At 57.2% G+C, this 18704-nt stretch overlaps 2 protein-coding genes across 2 annotated transcripts; one reads left to right on the top strand and one right to left on the bottom strand.

Annotated features, from left to right (window-relative positions):
- The first annotated feature begins 1080 nt into the window (after positions 1-1080).
- EIF4EBP1 (eukaryotic translation initiation factor 4E binding protein 1) lies at positions 1081-8455 on the top strand. Its single transcript, XM_064472574.1, has 3 exons — positions 1081-1301; positions 6459-6629; positions 8046-8455. The coding sequence occupies exons 1-3, from the start codon at positions 1154-1156 to the stop codon at positions 8075-8077; spliced, it is 351 nt and encodes a 116-aa protein (XP_064328644.1). The 5' UTR covers positions 1081-1153; the 3' UTR covers positions 8078-8455.
- A 5901-nt stretch (positions 8456-14356) lies between these two features.
- NODAL (nodal growth differentiation factor) lies at positions 14357-17557 on the bottom strand. Its single transcript, XM_064472589.1, has 3 exons — positions 17329-17557; positions 15708-16489; positions 14357-15609 (listed from the first exon to the last, which is right to left on the bottom strand). Exons 1-3 carry the CDS (start codon positions 17555-17557, stop codon positions 15457-15459), a joined length of 1164 nt encoding a protein of 387 aa, XP_064328659.1. The 3' UTR covers positions 14357-15456.
- Positions 17558-18704: the final 1147 nt, after the last annotated feature.

The raw sequence follows: 18704 nt of genomic DNA on the forward strand, positions 1-18704 counted from the left end.
GCGGATCCCAGGCTGGGATAGTGGGGGCACTGGTGGGGGCCTGCCCCCTTCCCAGCCATGCCACCCTTCTGACAAGCTCAGGGAGCCCCTCTCCCCACTGCTGGCAGGCAGGGCTGAGCTGCTGGCACTTATCACACTCGTGAGCGGGGGGGTCCTGCTGGAGGGGGCAGGCTCTGCCCTGCCCAAGGGTGCGCGGAGTGGCTTTGTGCCAGGGCTTCATCCCTGGGTACCCCAGCTCTGTCCCTTGCCCAGCCGGGGACTCCCACACAGTGAGTCCAACCCGCCCTGCTGTCCTTCTGCTGTGCTTCGGCTTCTTTTTAAATGTTTTATTTAATAAAATTTTAAGAAAAAAATCCATTTTTTTTCACTGCCCCGAGGCCCGGGCAGCCCTGACGGGAGCAGTCCTGCTCAGGGTGCAGCCCAGCACCCCTCGGGGGCACGGTGTGGGGGGTGCCGGACACGCGTGCAGGCGCTGTGTGCCCCCCCCCCACCCCCTCCCGCGTTTGCTCCCTGCCCCCCGCTCCCTGCCGGAGGTGCAGAGCCATTTGGGATGGGGCTTTGCCACCCAGGCGGGCTGACATCTGTCCCCGCAGGATTCACACCAGGACCACCCGGGACCTCCCAGAGCGGCCACCCCGGCTGCACGCCCCGCGTGGGGCAGGCGGAGGGGTATTAAGCGGAGTGGGGGACCCCTGGGGGGGCGGGGGCCAGGGGGGTCTGGGACCCCCGACGAGGGCAGCACTGTCAGCATCCCCCTGCAGACCCTGTGGGGTCACTGCATGGCGCTGGGTGCAGTGCACGAGGGGCAACGCGCCTCTCAGGAGCGGGGAGCACAGGCCTCGGGGAGTGGGGGAAACGGGACCGGGGGGCACAGGGACCCCGCCAGGAGCCCGGGGCGCCGCGCCCTCTGACCAGACCCCGCCCCTGCTCAGGCAAAACCCCGCCCCCTGCACAGACCCCGCCCTTCCTCGGTCCAAACCCCGCCTCCCCGCGCAGCCCCCGCCCCTCTTCCGGCAAACCCCGCCCTCCCCGCCCAGACCCCGCCCCTCGCCGTACGTCCCGCGGCGCCCCGCGGCGGAAGGGGCGTATCCGCGGGCGGAAGCGGCGGGCAGGGCGGGCTGGGTGGCAGCAGCAGCGCCCCGCTCCCGGCGCCATGTCGGGCCGCTGCTGCCAGGGGCAAACCCCGAGTCGCGACATCCCGGGCCCCGGCAAACGCCTCGCCCTGCCCGACGGTGCCCCGCTGCCGCCCGGCGACTACAGCACCACGCCGGGGGGCACCGTCTTCGGGACCACGCCGGGCGGTGAGCGGCGGGCCGGGACCGCGGCCAGGCCTCTCCCCGCGGGGGGACGCTCCGCGGGCGCGGCGGGCGGCCCCGGTTTTGCGGTGGGAACCGGACGGGCCCTGGGGCGGGCGGGGGCGGGCGGGGGAGCTCTTGCCCCGGCCGGGGTTGCGGCGGGAGGCCCCGTGTTGGCGGGGGGGTGGGGGGCGCTCTCCCTTCGACGCGGGGACGGGGGGGGCTCCCCTTTTGTCCGGGGAGCCTCTGCTTTGCCCGGGGGCTTTGGGGGGGGCCTCTCGCTGAGATGGGGATCTATGGAGGGCTCCCCCGCTTAGGGCCTTCTCCCTTCGGGGTGACCCGGGAGCCCCCGGTGCCGGCTGGGGTGGGTCACCCTTCCCCTGGCCACGGTCTGGCTTAGCAGGGCCAGGCTTTTCCCTGGGAGCTTGGCTGCTGCTGTGCTGTGAGGTACGACGAGGGAGCCGGGGGGCTTCCACCTCCCCAGGAGCACGCCGGAGCTGGTGCAACGAGGCGGCATCTGCCTGGGTGTCTGTGCTGAAAAACAAAGCTGCTGTTTGTGCTTCTGGGTAGCCCTGCAGGGAGCAACCTCATTCTCCCATTTTGGTTACTTATTAATTCTGATCTCTAATATTTGCAGTTTCTGCTGGCAGTAAGTAAACCCTGGGGCTTTTTTTCCCTTTGTCCCAAGTTGCTCTAAATTCTGAAAGTGCAGTGCTCCTTTCCTGCAAAAAGGCAGTGAGTTGGTTCCCTCTTTCTTTGCTGCAAGTCTCTCTGCGCAGCCCCGATAGCTGTGCTGCCTGTGACTGCCAGGGTGGTATCTCTTAGGGGTTCGATCTTCAAATAAGATCAAACTGACTGTGAAAGTTAAAGTTAGCTGTGTCTGCTGCCTGCTCGGAGTGGAGGCAGCTAATTGGGGCTGCAGTACGCAGCCCCTAAGCTTGGTGTTTATCTTAGCTACACCTAACGTGTCCTCTATCCCCGCATACTACAGCGGGGACGTAATGTGCAAAGCTCCCCGAAGGGCTCGTCCATCTGAAAGGCTTTGCATGCACACTGCTTGCTTGAGTGTCTGTTTATTTTGAGTAGTTTGGCTTTCGAGAGGAGCGGCTGCTGTTCCAGGTGATGACACCAGGCACCCGATCAGTTGTGTGTATTTCCAGCTATGGCAGCTGCCTGCGCTCCCGCCGATCGGTGGTTTGAGATCACTTTTTTCCATATCTTTAAGTCTTTTTTTTTTCCCCTCTGTGCTGCTACATAAAAGATCAATATGAACAGCAGGAGTGATGAAACTACTTGAAGTACAGCCAAAAGAACAAACTAAATGGGAGGCGGTGGATGTTTTGTTTGTCCCTCAGACCTACTGGTCTCTTTACAACACAGTATTTCAGGCGTTAAAATGCAGAGAGAAGGGGAAGTCGGCATTGCTGACACACTGGGTTTTTTTGTGCTTGTGCAGAAAAGCTTCGTTGGGGAACTGAAGTTCTTGTGTTATTTTTGCCATATATTCTCGCTTCTCTGAAAGCAGCAAATAACTGAAGTGCTTAAATAGCACTTGCAGTAATTATGCCATGGAAGGAGAATGAGTGACTTTCTCAGCTATATTCATGTGCTCTGAGTAACAGAATAGCAACGAACAATTAACAGTGCTGTACAGTGTAATGAGCCTTCCAGGATTATCATCTGTCTCTGGAGAGTTAATGAATGTCTAGAGTGTGGAGGAGAAGCACGAATGGTGTTTATTGTTAGGGTGTGCGCACCTGGCAAAATCTGCAGTGCTCTCGTGACTCTGGTGCTTTAGTCTGTCCCCAGCCTGTTCGAGGACAGCGCGTGCTGCCAAGGCCCAGCTGCAGACACTGGCGGTTTGCCTTCAGGTGTTGGGTTCGGGTGCTGAAGGGAGGAGTGATTCAAAACTCCTGGAGGACTTTGCGGGGTTGCTGTTAGCCCTGGGTTGTTGGTCTGCCTTCGTGGGCACTGTTGTAAAGAATTCCTTGTCCTGTAGTCTGGAGGAGCTCTCGGGGAAAACCTTATCAATACATTTCACAACAAACTCCACAGGTTAATGCACTAAAGTGTCACTTTCAAGAGTGCTGGGGCCAGGCCAGCTTGGACTCAGAGCCCTGCTGCTTCCTGGGCCGTGCTATCTTCATCTGTTTTCTCCTAGCCTGCGTAGCCACTGACTCAGGCAGAATACTTTGCATTACTCCTTTGCATGTAAGCCCTGACTGCTGTAAAAAATAAATAAGCTTGTGTTTCAGAAGCACTTGTTTTAGGTGCTTTTGTTGAAAACATTCAACATATGTAGCCCACTGAAGAAAGTCTGAGATTTCCTGCAAAACAGTAAATTAAATCTGAAGAATCGGAAGAAAGAAGCCAATCAAGCTTGTCATGCAAAACCTCTGACTAATTTCAGAGAAGAATTGAGGACTGTAATCTCTGAAGTCATCCCTTTGGCTGTGGGCAGCGCTGGGGATGTGAGTGATGGAAAAAGGGCTCAGTGCCAGAGCTAGAAGCCCACAGCAGCAGTGCTGGGTGACTGAAGGCTTTTGAAAAGGTTGTGCTCCACAGCGATGGTATGCTGAGCTATGTGCGTCTAACAGCCGAGTTTATTGACTTGGAAAGAGTAGGGGAGCGCTTGTTTTTCCAGTTGTCAGGCACTTGTAGGTCAGCCTTTTTTGTTAACACCTTTACTCTGGTCTGGCTTTGCTGCTTGTGGCCAAGTACACAAGCTTTTCCTCCTAAGAGTTTTCAGTGCACCCAACACTGAAGTTCTTGGGCAGGTTGCTTTTGAGTCTCCAGAAGTGTTGAAGTGACATCCTGAAATACAGTTTGGATAAAAGGGGCCCATCTGAGGAGGGCAGTCAGTCATGTCATCTTAGGCTCTGAAGCATCCTCCTTCTATCCCAGTAGCAGCAGAGCGGCACACCCCGCTGTGGGACTGGTGTGAGCGAGCAAGGTTTTGTCATGGTTTCCGGACCTCGGTTTGGTGCCAGCAATCACAGAAGAGGACTTTATTTTCCTTTTTCAGCTACCTTCACGGGTCTCTCTGGGCTCCTTGATCCCCTCTGGAAGGGTTGGCGGAACGAAGGAGTTCCCTGTTCTCTGCCAGCACAGGCAGTAGTTGTTTTTCTTACAGCAGTGGTTAAAAAAAAAGGATGAAGAAGCAGGGAGGAGCGTGTAAGAGGTGATGTGTGACCTTTAAGCATAGTCTGTTCTCAGTATTGCCTGTGTGCCTGTCCTGGCTCCTCGCCCGCTTGCTGAGCACACGTTGTAAGTCAAGCCCACGTGTGGTAGTATCTGGGGAGTCCCAGATCCATCACGAGCCGAGATGTGTGGCAGGCTGGAGTGCTGGTGGTGCTTGCAGCGAGCAACGCAGAGCAGGTGGCCATCGCTGGCGCTCGCAGTGCTGCCGGCTCGGCCACGGAGGCGTTGGTTCCTTCAGTGGGGATGGGATGTCTCTTAGAGCTCTGCAGCTCGTGGTGCCTGTGCTCCATCAGGGAGCAGGAAAGGAACGAGGTGTTGTACTGAACACTTCTTCAAGCCTAGTGTTTCATCCTCATGAAAACACTCAAAGCAAGCCAAGTTCTCATCCAGACTTTGCAGGTTGCACAGTGAGGCGCTCGGGTGTTGAGGCCATGGTATAACCAGGGCTCTCAGGGAGCGGAGCTGTTCCCGTGGGGTGTAGTCCTCCATACTAAATACTCTCCCTTACAGCAGGAGAACTGTTATTAACTCAGCTTTACCTGTTGGAAGGAGCCCATTTATGGCCTTGGGCTGTGCCTGTTGTTGGCTGTGGCTGGCTGTCCTGCTCCGGCTGTCTGCAGGGTGTTTGCTTTCCTAAGCTCTGGGCACGTGACTGTCAGAGGAACGTGAACCAGGCGTGGAAGCTCTTGTCTGCCTGAACTGTGCTCTTAATACTTGGTAGATGAGCTGTAGTTCTAGGAAGCCCTGTCCTCGGCTCTGTGAACCTCCCAGGAATTTAACACTCAAGTTGCGGACTATTTGCTTGCCTTCTCAAATCCCGCTAACTGCTGGAGAGCAGGTCTCAATTGGGTTTGATCTCCTGTTGGATCTACTGAAGCAACTCAAATTCAAAATCTTGTTAGTGAAAAAGTTTCCAGCATTTTGGGAGCTCATTAGCAGAGCTTTCTTGAAACATGATATCCAGCTACATTATTTTATAGCCATGCTTCAGAATAAAGTGAGTTTAATGTTCTTGGACAGATGGTAATGGGAGCTTGTCTCCCTGCACATGTGTATTTCAAGTTAGTTTTTCAGGGAGTGCACAAGGAGAATTTGCCTTTCCCTCTTGCTGGGGCAGGAATGGAGCAGTAAGGGCCTGATCCAAAGAAGAGGTTTGCAGGCCTCCTCTTGTGGGGCAAAAAAAGACTGATTTTCAGTCTTTTCTGGGTTAAGGCTGCAGTACGTCTGGAGGGATCCCTTTTCTGTGTGTGGTTTTTGAATTTTTTCCAATGCAATTCCTTTATAAGGAACAGGCTGTTCAGTCCAGTGGTATTCCTAGAAATCCGTGCCCATGGCTGAGCCCTGCTCCCGCAGAGGCTGGCCGTAATGCGCTGGAGCTGGCTTGTTCCGCGCAGGGCAGGGAGGGTGGGATGTGGTCTGGTTAACCATTAAAGCAGGCATTGACAACTCTCTGAATTCAAGCCTTCTGAAAGGTATGCGCAACCGTGCGGGACAGCCAGCACCCGCGACGCCAAAGCAAATGCCTGTGCAGGAATTTCTGCTGGGCAGTGTTCAGAGCGACATAGGGAGGCAGCGCCCGACAACTCGGAAAAGCCTGTTATGTTTATGAGCTGAAATGAAAGTCAGTTAACTGTTTCTTCAGGGTTTTCTGTGACCTTGAGTTAGATCCAGCCCCCTCTGTCGCATGCAGCATCAGTCTGGGCTTCGGAGTCTTGCTCTCTGCACCAGAGCAGTAGCGTTAGTTATTACTTGGGCTTCTGATTCTTTTGTGCCTTTTTTGGCAGATACAATAACACCGTATCTGGCTTTCCTGTGAGGTAGGACAGAATGAACAGAGTAAGTGCTAGATAATAGGTATCATTTTAAGTGACTCCTGTCTTACCCATCTAGCTGTGAAGATGGCCCAGCTGTATTTAATGCATTAAAACACTAAAAACTGACAGTGTTGTTCTCTCCCTCCAGGTACCAGGATTATTTATGATCGTAAATTTTTGATGGAGTGCCGCAACTCTCCGCTCGCCAAAACACCACCTTCTGACCTTCCGGACATTCCAGGTGTTACGAGCCCAAATGTGGAGGAGTTGAAGATTGAGAACAACCATGTCCAAAACTGTGATGAGAAAGTGAGCGCAGGTGAGTGTGTGCAAAAAAACAAGTGAAGTGCCCTGCTGGCTCCAAGCAATACCAGAGCTTGCATGTGGGCTGGGGCCAGGAGATCCCTACAAGCTACGGTCAGTGCTCTGATAGCTTCTTGCAAAATCAAAGTGTGCTTGATGTTATGGGGTGATATAGGTTCTCATGGTTATTAGGTTCTGCTGTGGTCCCGGTAATGTGATGTTTTTTCAGTTAGTTAAATGTTATTTGTCATAATCGCTTTTTTCTCGCTGATTTAGTATTTGGGATGCTGCTATTGAATTAATATTCCTGTGGTGAGAGCATGGGTGCAGCTGCTGCTGCCTCTCTGTATCCTGGATCATTTTGCAGCAGCTGCTTTGCATTTTTGCAAAAGATCAGATTACAATTCAGAGTAGGATTTGCTTGGGGTTTTTAATATCAGCCTGAATTGTGAATTCCTTCTGCCTTTTTTTTTGACACCAAGGCTTCTGGTGTACAAGTGAGCTCAACTCATGTAGCTAGGATATAACACCTGATGTGTGTATATCGATTACCCAGTATCCACTGCTGTCTGTAGGGGGTTCAGCAGAAGCTTGCAGGTGTGCGTAAGGCAGTGAGGTGGAGGTTACTCCACAGGAGAACAGAGGCCACTGGCCACTTTGTGCACACCACCGCTTAACTAAAGGCACCGTGGCGGTGAGCAAGTGAGCAAGTATTGCTCTCACACAGTTTTTTAAAGCTATGCAACATTATTTCTTGAAGCAACCTGAAACTACCAACTATGACTATTTATCTTCTCTAAAAATAAAGACCTGGATGCTCATTAGTTGGCGTCCATGCTCACTCTAAGGAAAATCTTTCCAGAGTCAATATTGCTTAATGTTTATTACACGCTGTTGTGACCTTTCGTGGCTCAGTGGATTCTCTGGCAAACTGAAATGCAGGCTGTGTGCCGGATGCCAGCTTGGTTGTGACTCTCCCAAAGAAGCCCTGTCCTCAGGAACAGATCATCACTGCGCACGGTGGCACCCTGTCAAATTGCGTGAGCTGTGGTAGCAGCTGGGCAGATACTAAGCTGTGAAATGTGCGTTTGTGTCTTTGGTAACAGAAGTTTATGCCAGTGATTGTCATCGACATTATTCTTTACGTTCCTTTCCACAAGGAAACCAGGGGTAGGAATAAATTATTTAAAGGGCATCTTCTCTACTTTTGCTGTTGTCTGTCTGTGGGTAAGACCCCTTCTACGGACAGAGCTTACGTTTTGCTTGTACAAGATGGTTTCCATAGCAAATGTGGTGCCTAAATGGGGCTTTTAATTCCCAACTGCCACATTTCTGGAGCGTAGCTGATGGTTATTTCTTCAGTAGAATATTTGGTATTTAATGTGAAACTCTGAGGACTCATCTGTGGGGTTTTTTTTGTCCCTCTCAACAGGTGAGGAAGAGCAGTTTGACATGGACATCTAAAGCACGTGCCCTGAGAGTGCTTATCCAGTGAAGAACCAGGACCTTGTCTTGAGGATTCCCACCAGCCAGGCTTAAAAGTAGCCCATGCCTTGAGTGCCTTCCTGCTTCCTGGGAAAGGCGGCTTCTCCCCTTCTGAGAACAGAGCGTGTCCTGTTACAAGGACTGAGTCTCAGCCTCTCCCTGGGGGTGCGAATACACAAGCGCAGCCCCTGCTGATGATGGGCCTTGAAGTGCCGGGGGAGACACTCTCAATGATTGTTTTTGTTTCCAGTTTTATGCTTTTGTTAATCATTTTAATACTGTAAAAGTTACAGGAATGCAATACAAGGGAGGAATAAAAATCACCAAGTCTCCTGGTATGGAGATTAATGCAATAAATATGGCTTCTGTCCTTTATTCATTCCAGCAAGAAACTACCAGCTTGTTGCAGAAAATCAGTCAGGTGGTGCTGTGTATAGCCTTGAGATAAACACTGTGCTGTGGGGTTTCCCCTGAAAGACAAAGGCCAAGACGCTTTAAACCCCCTTGGCAAAACATCTGCGCATGTCCCACATGCAACACCTGGTCGCTGCGGGAAGTTTCAGTGTGCTCTGAGCCTGCTTCCAGAAATAGCAAGAGCTGTCCACTGTGTGTTTCTGGATGGTTCTTTTGCAAGGTCACGGTGCAGGTGTCTGAGCTCCTTCTGGTCCCATCCCTGATGAGGGGCAGGGCTCAGGCAGGCTACAGCTAGAAGCAGCTGAAATGCGTTGAAGAGGAGCTACCTGCGGCTGAGGGCTGCAGAGAGGGTCCCTGACTGAGCTGCCTTCAGCCCTGCCAGGGAAAAACCCGAGCTGCCAGCTTCTGTGCTGCAATTCCTGCTTCCCAAAACAGCGGATCTCTTCCAGCATGCAAGCACTTAACTGTGTTCTGCTGGGTTTTTTTTTGATCCATGCTGAAACTTCCATGTTGCTTTAGGCTTGTTTCTCCTTTTTGTAACTTGGTGGGCAGGGATTAAGGCTTGGATTGACCGTTGGAGAAGAGAAGGTTTAACTGGTGGGTTAGAAACAAGCCTGTTTGGTTTTGAGAGGCAAATATTCATCTGAGAAAATAGTTTTGCTGTGGGAGTGTTCAACTTGAGCCCCCAGAGGAGGTATCCAGGCTTCTAGCCTCAGTGCAGTTTAACAAATATGTATTACAGAGCGGTCTCTTAACACACCGCTGCCGTACTGCTTTAGAGAGGCTGCTGATGCTGGCATCTTGTGGTGGTGGTGGCTGAGGCGTCTTGGAGAAGCAGGAGGACACAGCCTGAGCCTCAGACTTCTGAAAAGACAATAAGTGTCTGTTCAAATCAGTCTAGTAGATAGCATTCAAATATCTGCTAATTAAGCTAAATTGTGACATTATGATATGCAAGCCTTTAATAATGAGTAACAGAAGAAACAGACAAAGCAATTGCTACAGATAAGCTTGCTTTTTTTTTTTAAGATAAGATTTAAGTGTTTCTCTGAAACCTTAATGAGAACAGATTCAAATTTATTGCCCTCAGGTGTCACTTTATCAGTCTTGCAGCTCCATACCAGTTGCTGGATTTTGTTATGATGTGCATTTAGAGAGGAGCTGCTATTGCCGCTGGGATATGCGCTGTGACCTGCAGCTGCCACTGGCTTGTCTGTCTTGCTAAATTAATATTTTCAGATAGAAATGGCACTGCTAGATAGCTGTGTTGCTGACAGCATTGTGCGGCAGTTCAGATCCACGTGCCCTCCGAGCCCGCCTGCTCTGGTCACCACGCATCACAGCAACCTCCAGCTTTGGTTTTTGGGGGGAGGCGACAGAAGACTCAGCTTTAGGAAAACTTTGTGTTGATGATAATTTTGTCCAAAACTGGTTACTTTAGGGTAGACCAAAAAAGCCATGACAGGCTGTGGGGTGTTTGCAATAATTAAGTCTATGCGCTCTGCATAGACAAGCTGAAGCTTGTTTTCCTGCTCTGTCCTAAGGAAAATGTTTGCAATTATTGCTTGAGCGTGGGTTTCCAACTGCAGGAGGGTATTGGTGGAACCCTTGGCAAATAGGTTTCACTGGAAAAGGAGATCTATAAAAAAGGATGGGGATTTACCCCTCTCTCTCTCCTGAAATACCCACAGCTATAACGCCTGCTTTAGCCACCTTTAAAGTGGTGACAGTGGTCGGGGTTTCTGTGCAGCTTCCCCGGCCCTGCCGTGTGCTTGTCCTCCTGGCACTGTCCCGCGTGGCTCAGAGGTAGCCGGCCGCGGTGCTGGGCTGGCGCAGGGCCGCGGGCAGGGGCCGGGGGCTGCCCTCTGCAGAGCAGCCGTGAGATCTGGCACCCGCTCCGTGCCCGCGCCCTTCGCCGGGCAGCGTCCCGCTGCGTTACCCGGGGGTGAGGCTCCGGTGGGGGACGTGGTGCTCGTGACCCCGGCTGACCCGGGCGGCAGCGCTGTCCTGGGCCCCTCTCGGGGTTCCCCCTGCCGTGGTGCCGTCCTGAGCTCTAAGGGCTGTGCCTCCAGGCAGCTCTCTGGGCTGAAACAAGCTGATTTCAGCCTTGCTGCTTTTTTTTGCTGTGAGTTTCTGTCCTGCGGTGGCCTGAATGTCGACGGGAGCCTCGTGGTGTTGGGTTTTTATGTTGGCATGAAGGTGACTGCATGGGTTTTTTTGCAGTGTCAGCTATTGCAAGCAATGCTTTTAAATTCTGTTCCCTCCCACCCCCATACTAGAGGGTAACAAGTGTTTAAGTGTTAAGTATTTTGTTCATGCCAGTGACAGCTTTGCATCGGTATCTGCGTGCTTATGTAGATCTGGGGGGAGCATCAAAGCGCCAGGTGCCTCCGACAGCGATTCATAGCCAATAATTTGGAGAGAGGGAGAGCACCCTGTGAAGCACCCGGCCAGGTGCGAGGGGGGGTCCGGGAAGGTCAGGGCTCCTGCTGGTTTCCCGGTGTGGGGCCCTGGGGCCATGGGCTGATCAGCGAGTCACTACCAAAGCTGTGAACGTGTGATGCAGCGACATGGCACTTGTGTGCATCTGCTCTGGTGCAGTTTGTCCCAAGCTCGTGCCTTGAACTTCTCTGTCCGTGGTGTGGGACTGGGCAATCTTAGCATCCCCTGCTCCGGTCCTTTGCAGTTCCTCTCCCTCCCTTACATCCCCAGCCAGTGCTGCATCCTTCAGCCAGGCGGTTTTGGATCCATCCCCTGCATGCATTCATGTTTCTAGCGCTCCAAGCTTGCCTAAGCCATGTAGGGAGCAGCTCAGTGTTTCCAGGGCAGACCCCTGCTTGACCAGGGTTTGTTCCTTGCGTGGCACTTGCACTGACAGGCTGAGGAGCTGCTTTTGCCGCAGGCTGAGCCCCCAGGCGAGCGCAGGCTGCTGCGTGGCTGCCCTTGCGTGCACAGCAGGAGGGGAGGCAGCCGTGGGTGGCTGCCTCGCACATCTGGGATGCTCCGGGGAGGTCCGAGGGACAAGTGTTGGCTTTGTCATTGCATTTTCTATCCCTGCCCCTTTTTGCCTTGAGCAGGGCAGAGCAGCGCGCCCAGAGTGCCTGCGTCCTGCTCTGTGTCCTGGTCACGGGATGAACAATACTTGCCTGACCCAGCCAGTGCCTTAATCCACCGTTTGTACAAATATTACCCTGGGCCTTTGATAAGCCTGTCGGTCTGTTTGCTCTCACTCACTCTTTCCTAGTGCGTCCAAAGTAAACCGTGCCTATCTTCCCTCCCCGACCGCCTGCTGCTCCTCCCGAGGCGCGCGCAGCAGCTCACCCGCAGGCAGGTGGGCTGCGACTCGCTGCCGTCGCCAGCAGCCCCTCCGTGTTCAGCGCAGTGCACAGACGCTGCTCTTGCTTGCATTCGGGAGGGAGCGTGCAGGCTGCAGGGTCCGGCCCCGCACACGGCGGAGGGAAGCTGGGAGGCAGGTAGGGTCGCAGGTCCCCATCCTAAGCCCAGCTGGACTGCGGCTGCCCCACGCTCCAGTGCCCCCCGAGTGCTCACTGCTTGCATCCAAGTCTTGCAGCATCGGTAGGCAGTGCTCCCATTACAGCCAGGGCGCTTTTCCTGCCAGAAAACCTTCCTTGCATTGGGAAGGCTCCATCCTTCCCATGCCAATGTGTAAGGATGCTAAAGCCAAGCCAGTCCTTTTCAAAAGCAGAGACCCTGCCAGCTCCCCAACTGCTTTGGGAGGGCAGCGAGATGCTCTGCTGCTGTAGGGTTTCTGCTCTGCCACAAAACTCCCACTGAGAGGCTGGTGCAAAAACCCATCCCTTCTGCCCAGGTGAGGCTCACGAGAGCATCTCTGAGTGGGGAGACACAGGCAGGGTCTGGCTGTGTGCTCCGGCCAGACCATTCCCTGTCCGTGCAGCGGGAGTGGGGTGAAAGCCTCTGTGTCCCGTTCCTGCTGACCCACCGCCCGGGCAGTGTCCCTGCCTCAGCAGCCTCTGGCCCCGGGATGCCGAAGGGTCGTGCCGGTCCCTTGGAAAGGTGCTGAACGCAGGGCCTGGTGATGCCCGCAGCCCATGCTGGGCAGGACGCCCGTGGCAAGGCTGGAGCTGTCCCCCCCGCTTTATTGTCCTGCGTGTCTGGGCTCCCTCTGTCACAGCTGATGTGTATTGGGGCAGGAGAAGGGCCAGGCGGCAGAGCTCCCTCTGCTCAGAGATTAGGTCTCTGCTCACAGCCCAAGCCTCGCAAAGCCGGACTCACTAGCAGATACCTTGCCTAAGCATGGCAGTGCAGCTTTATTGTCACCATCCGCGCTTTGATGTTTTCCTTACAGCCCTGGAATCTCAGCCTTTATTTTTCCACCTGGCTCTTCCCAGGGAACGTCTGCCTGCCTCCTCCTGCCCCACGACAACTTTTGAACCCACCGTTGGATTTCAAACAGGCTTGATGGAGGGGCAGAGGTCGCAAAGATACAGCTTCCAGCAAGGCTGATGGATGCAGGGGGCTGGGGAGGACAAGGGGGGGTCTTGGGGGGGGGGGCGACTTGGACCAGGTGACTGTGGGAGAGTGAAACCTCCCGGTTTCACTGCTGGTGTGACAACAGTTTCTGAGAGGGATTAGCAAACCTGTGGGGGAAGAAGCAAAAAAAAATTTAATTTTAAGAGCCCAGATTGCCAGATTTCTGTGCGCATCTGCCTCCTGCCAGGGGTTAGCCCCACGCCTCCCTCGCCCACCCTTGACAGCTCCTGCAAATGACCCTCTAATGACGGGATGGTCCCAGTGTGAAATGCTGTCGGAATATGTAAGCGGCCCAGGGGAGGGTCTGCGCAGGAGGGGGGAACCAGACACGCTTTGTTTATCCGCCGGCTGGGATGTGGATTGGGGATAATCAGGCTGGCCCAGGGATGTGGAGTCGGGACTGCTGGTCCCAGGAGGGGAGGGATGGGATGGCCCTGTCCCCCACGGCCACCTGGGCCACCCGCTGCCAGCCCCAACGCTTGTGGTCCCACTTGTCCCCTCCACCATGCTGGCTGTAGCCAGGGGCTGGCAGTGGGACCCCACGTGTGTGCTGTGTCCCCATCCACAGCTGTGGGAGGGGGCAGACGTAAGCCTGGGGGAGCCCAAGACCCACGGCCGAGGCTGCAATGGGGTGAGTTCAGCCAAACCCATGGACTGACCCTTGCTGCCCCAGGAAGAGCGTGTCCCCCCAGGGCTGGCACACAGTGGGGTAGAGTCATCCCCAGGGGCACTTGAGACCCTGGGCATTGAGACCCCAAGCGTTGTCTGGGGCCGGAGCTCTCCTGCTCCGGCTCCCAGCCCCATCGCCCCCCTGGGTGGGTGACCTGAAGAGAGCCTCCTGCACAAGCATGGCTTAAAATTCATTGCTATTAGAGAACATGGACCTTCCCTTTATCTCCAAGGGGTAAATAAAGGTGGAAAATCCCCTCAGCCCTCTTCAATGCCTGCAGGTGCTTCCCTTCTTGCTCTTGAGCAACCCCCCATCAGGGAGGGAGCAGCTTCTTCATTATCTCACACCAACTTTCCCATTCACGGAGCTGCTGAGCACCTTTTGCACCATTTCAGGAGACCCCCTTGCTCTAGCAAGTCACGGCAGCAGCCCCCTCGCTCTGGCTGCTGCTGCCCGGCATTGCTGGTTTTGCTGGGCAGTAACGGAGCAAGCTGTGGCCAGAGGTGATCCCGGGGCAGGGAGAGCCTCTGGGTGCAGCAGATGCACAGAGACCTGGAGGAAATTGCACCCTGAAAGATCATTCAACAGCAAAAATGGACTGTGGAAATCAGCAGAATCTACCAGGCTTTTTAAATATATATAATTTATTGACAAATTATACAACCACGACCCTTTCACTACCACGTCATCCAGCGAGTGGTGGAAAAACTTTGAGCAAAGCTGTCGTTTTACAGAGGAAAGCAGCACATGAGCTGAGATGTTCAGGGCAGGTAGGAGGGCTGGTGGGGCTCAGATCCACCGAGACCGACCTTGGGGCTGCCTTATTTCCAGGGCACCTCACTTGCCTGTGCAAACCCTCTCTGGCTCTTGGTGAATGGATGATGCTTTCGAGAGGGATGAGGGAGCTCCAGGTCCTTTGCATCATTCCCTGCGTAGTCCTGGGTGAGGAGTGTATCGATGGAGGCCGCTGCCTTGCTGCCTGCTGCCAGCCAGCCATCCCTCCCAGGGCTGTGCTCAGCCCCGCAGCTCAGGGCAGGAGCAGGCTGAGATGAACCCCTGCCTGCTGCTGCCCACGTGGAGCTGCTGGGTGGGGGCTCTGGACACTGGGCTAACACATTAACTTGGCTTAATTCTAATAGAAATCTGATAGAGTTTTATAGAAATATAATAGAACTCTTAAGAGAAATGCCTAAACCCTGGGGCAGATTGAAAATCCCGATGGTGCAGATGCTCAGTGTGGGTGAACACCAGTGCTGCAGCGTCCTGCCGAGAGCCCGAGGCTACCAGCGATACCTGTCGTGGGCAAAAGGAGCATTGCCATGCGCAGTGTGTTGGGGCAGGGAGTGATGCTGCCACGGCTCCAGCCCCCCGCCCTGGCTCCGGCCCCTGTGGAGCAGCACCAGCCCTTGGCTGCCCCGGCGCACAGCAGCCACCAGCACCACAACTCGTGGCTAAATGCAGCCGTGAGGCTCCCACCACCTCAGTGCTGCAGCGAGGTGCCCGATGGCCTTCCCCACGCGTAGCCCGGATCCGTCCGTTTACTGTGGCCACACAGCGCTGCAGAGCCGCTAACGCCTGGGCACCCCACTCCTTCTCCCCTGGCACAGCCAGAGCTTCGCCAACGCGTGGGCACACAGGATTCGGAGGTGGCAGGGGCTCAGCGACACCCCGGTCTGCGCGTTGGTCGTGGGTTAGGCGGCCAGTCCTCAGGGCCAGTTTCTGGGCAGAGATGCTCCCCTTCCCGGCAGGGGATGAGCTGGCCTCAGTTGCAGCCGCACTCCTCGATGATCATGTCCTCGTGGTGGCGGACGACAATTTCGCCCTTCTCATAGTAGAGCATGGACAGGGGACTCATCCTGATCGGGGAGCAGGCGGGGCAGGGCACCTGGTTGGGCTTGTAGAGCTGCAGCAAACTCTGTGGGGAGACACAGGAAGGGCAAAGCATCACCCCCTGCCACGGGCCGGTGGGACTGGGGGTGCGCGGGGAGAGCGGAGGCAGCAACCCCCTCTTACCTGTATGTAGGCATGGTTGGTAGGCTTGAAGGTCTCGTCCACAGGCGACGGACACTGCCCTTCGCACCGGTAGGCATTGTATTTTTTGGGGTAGACGATCCAGCTGCCCCAGCCTGTCTGCTCGAAATCCACCATCATGTCCACCCTCCTGCACAAGGACCTGCCCTCCTCCCCAGGGATGGCAGTGGCAGCATCGCTCACTTTGATCCTTTGCTTCTCCTTCCTGTTCCTGCGATGCCGGCGGGTCCCCATGCCCTGGGAGTCGCTGTCACGCATGACGTGTTTGGAGGTCTCTGCTGTCCTGATGAGGCTGTGGTCTCCCGGAGACTTGTCCCTGGAGAAGATGAGCAGCAGGACTCTGTCCATCACATCCTGGGGCAGGGCAGGCTCCCCGTGTCCAGTGTCACTTGAGGTGGGCAAGTGTGTCGTGGCAGTGGCCAACCCGCTTGTCTCCCACCGCTCCCTTCCCATGGGACCGCGGTGCCCAGGGGCCACAGCTTGGTGGAGCCAGGACCGGAGCAGGCTGGTGACCTCAAAGACTTTCCAGGAGGCCTGGGTGGAAGAGGGGCTGCCAGCCACAGTGCCTAGGAAGAGCTGGTGGGCACAGGTCCCGCCGGCCCGGCACCTCCGCCGCTGGCTGTGGTAGATGTCCAGGGAGACATCGCGGGATGGAGAGAGACCGGGCAGGCGGACACGGAGCTCGGCCAGATTCACCTCCTGGCTGCTGGAGAGGGAGGACATGTCGAAGGAGAGCGCCCAGCGGGAGCCGTTCTGCAGGGAGCCTGAAACCCAAGGGGCACGGTGATGGGACCGCCAGCTTTGCCAGGGACTGCCAGCGCCAGAGGGGACTATGACCTTGCATGCTGACGGGGCACAGTCCCTGCCACGGGAGCCTGAGGGTTGGGAGAGAGCAGCCAGCTCCACCCTGCACCCCCAGAGCCAGTGAGAGCACTAGACAGTGCTGGTCCCAGGGAAGGGGATGCCTGGGGACTGTACGGGTCCCTGGACAGGGATGCTCAGGGATGGTGCGGGTCCTAGGACAGGGAAGCTCGGGGGCAGTGAGGGTCCCAGGGACAGGGATGCTCGGGGATGGTGCAGGTCCCAGGGACAGTGTGGGTCCCAGGGACAGGGATGCTCGGGGATGGTGCGGGTCCCAGGGACAGTGTGGGTCCTAGGGACAGGGATGCTCGGGGATGGTGCGGGTCCCAGGGACAGTGTGGGTCCCAGGGACAGGGATGCTCGGGGATGGTGCGGGTCCCTGGACAGGGATGCTCGGGGATGGTGCGGGTCCTAGGACAGGGAAGCTCGGGGGCAGTGAGGGTCCTGGGAACAGTGTGGGTCCCAGGGACAGGGATGCTCGGGGATGGTGCAGGTCCCAGGGGACAATGAGGGTCCTAGGGACAGGGATGCTCGGGGATGGTGCGGGTCCCAGGGACAGTGTGGGTCCCAGAGACAGGGATGCTCGGGAATGGTGCGGGTCCCAGGGACAGTGTGGGTCCCAGAGACAGGGATGCTCGGGGATGGTGCGGGTCCCAGGGACAGTGTGGGTCCCAGAGACAGGGATGCTCGGGGATGGTGCGGGTCCCAGGACAGGGATGCTCGGGGCCGTGGCCCCACTCACCGTGCGGGGAGAGGCTGAGGGCAGCGGCGGCGGCGGCGCGGAGCGGGGCGGGAGGGGCGCGGAGCAGCTGTAGCATCAGCGGGGGGCAGCGCGGCGGGGCGCGGGGCGCGGCGCGGGTGGGGGCGCGGGTGGGGGCGCGGGTCGGGGCGCGGGTCGGGGCGCAGCCCAGGCGGAGCAGGGCGAGGGCGCAGAGCAGCAGCGCGGGCGCGGAGCGCAGCGGGACCCGCATGGTTGCAGGGGCCGCCCGCGGCTGCCCTATTTGTACAGCGTCCCCGAGCACCGCCCCGGGCGGCCCCGGCAGCCCCCTCCCTGCCGCCCCGGCCCCCTCCGGCCCCCCCCCTTCTCCCCGTCCCTCTTCCCATCCCTCCGGCCCCGGCTCCATCCCTCCCTCCGTCCCTATCTCCATCCTCCCTCTCCTGCACACTGCATCTCCCCCCCCATCCCTCCCCATTTCCATCTCCCCCGTTCCTCCCCTTCTCCCTCCGTCCTTCTCCCCCTCCTTTCCTCCATGTCTCCAGCCCTATCCACCCCTGCCTCTTCCCTCCTTCTCCCTATCTCTTCTCCTGCTGCCCGTTCCTCTCTCCATCCATCCCTCCAGGGCTCGTCCCCACCACCAGCTCTCTCCGGCCCTGCCCTGCCGGGAAAGCGGGGAGCGGCCACCCCCTCGCTGTGCGGGGACACTGCTGTCCCCAGCACCCCGCACTGCCCGGCGCGTGGGACCCCTGGGGACGAGTAGCCCCAGCACCCCCCACTCCCAGCAATCCTGTCCTGCTCCTTGGAGAAGGGACCGGGACCTGGGGTACCCCTGGGCACCGCCGCCGTCACTCCCCCAGCCCGGTCCAGGCAGGGGCTTGGGCCCCCGCTTTGTGTCCCCTTCTCCCGGCGCCGTCCGGAGCAGGACCCGGGGAGAGGGCAGGGGGTGCAGGGCCGGACAACGGGGCTCGTACCGCTGGGGGCGGTGGCGGGGGGGTGGTCGCATCCAGCCGGGCAGCGCAGGGGAACGGCACCGGCACCGGCCTCGGGTGGATCTTCCCCGAGGACCCCCCCGAGGGGGAGCCCGATGCGGCTGGGGCTGGGGTACTGCTGGGCCAGGCAGGGGGATGCGGCGGGGGAGCCCCTCTGCCATGAGCCTTTCGCGCTGCAGAGCGAGCGGGGGCGGCCGTGGGGGCTCAGGTCTCCGCGCCAGCCCCCCGCACAGCCGCGCCCGGTCCCGGAGGTGTGGGGGGCCAAGCTGGGGGGGTGGTCCCCGGCTTCGGCCGGCCCCCCCCCCAGCGGGAGGGTTTCGCAAAGCGGCAGCTGGCGAGGCGACCCTCCTCCTTTCCGCGGGGGGAACGTGCTACAGCTTCACGCGGGACCCCCCCGGCGTGGGGCCCCGG

The sequence above is a fragment of the Phalacrocorax carbo genome, chromosome 24, assembly GCF_963921805.1.
Source record: "Phalacrocorax carbo chromosome 24, bPhaCar2.1, whole genome shotgun sequence".
Lineage (NCBI taxonomy): Eukaryota > Metazoa > Chordata > Aves > Suliformes > Phalacrocoracidae > Phalacrocorax > Phalacrocorax carbo.

What these genes read in the sequence shown, in the direction of transcription:
- NODAL (XM_064472589.1), bottom strand. Translation starts at nt 17,557, where the DNA reads ATGCGGGTCCCGCTGCGCTCCGCGCCCGCGCTGCTGCTCTGCGCCCTC. An exon ending in CCTCAGCCTCTCCCCGCACG is followed by an intron (nt 16,490 to 17,328) that starts GTGAGTGGGGCC and finishes CTTGGGTTTCAG; the next exon opens with GCTCCCTGCAGAACGGCTCC. An exon ending in CCAACCATGCCTACATACAG is followed by an intron (nt 15,610 to 15,707) that starts GTAAGAGGGGGT and finishes GTCTCCCCACAG; the next exon opens with AGTTTGCTGCAGCTCTACAA.
- EIF4EBP1 (XM_064472574.1), top strand. Translation starts at nt 1,154, where the DNA reads ATGTCGGGCCGCTGCTGCCAGGGGCAAACCCCGAGTCGCGACATCCCG. An exon ending in CTTCGGGACCACGCCGGGCG is followed by an intron (nt 1,302 to 6,458) that starts GTGAGCGGCGGG and finishes CTCTCCCTCCAG; the next exon opens with GTACCAGGATTATTTATGAT. An exon ending in TGATGAGAAAGTGAGCGCAG is followed by an intron (nt 6,630 to 8,045) that starts GTGAGTGTGTGC and finishes CCCTCTCAACAG; the next exon opens with GTGAGGAAGAGCAGTTTGAC.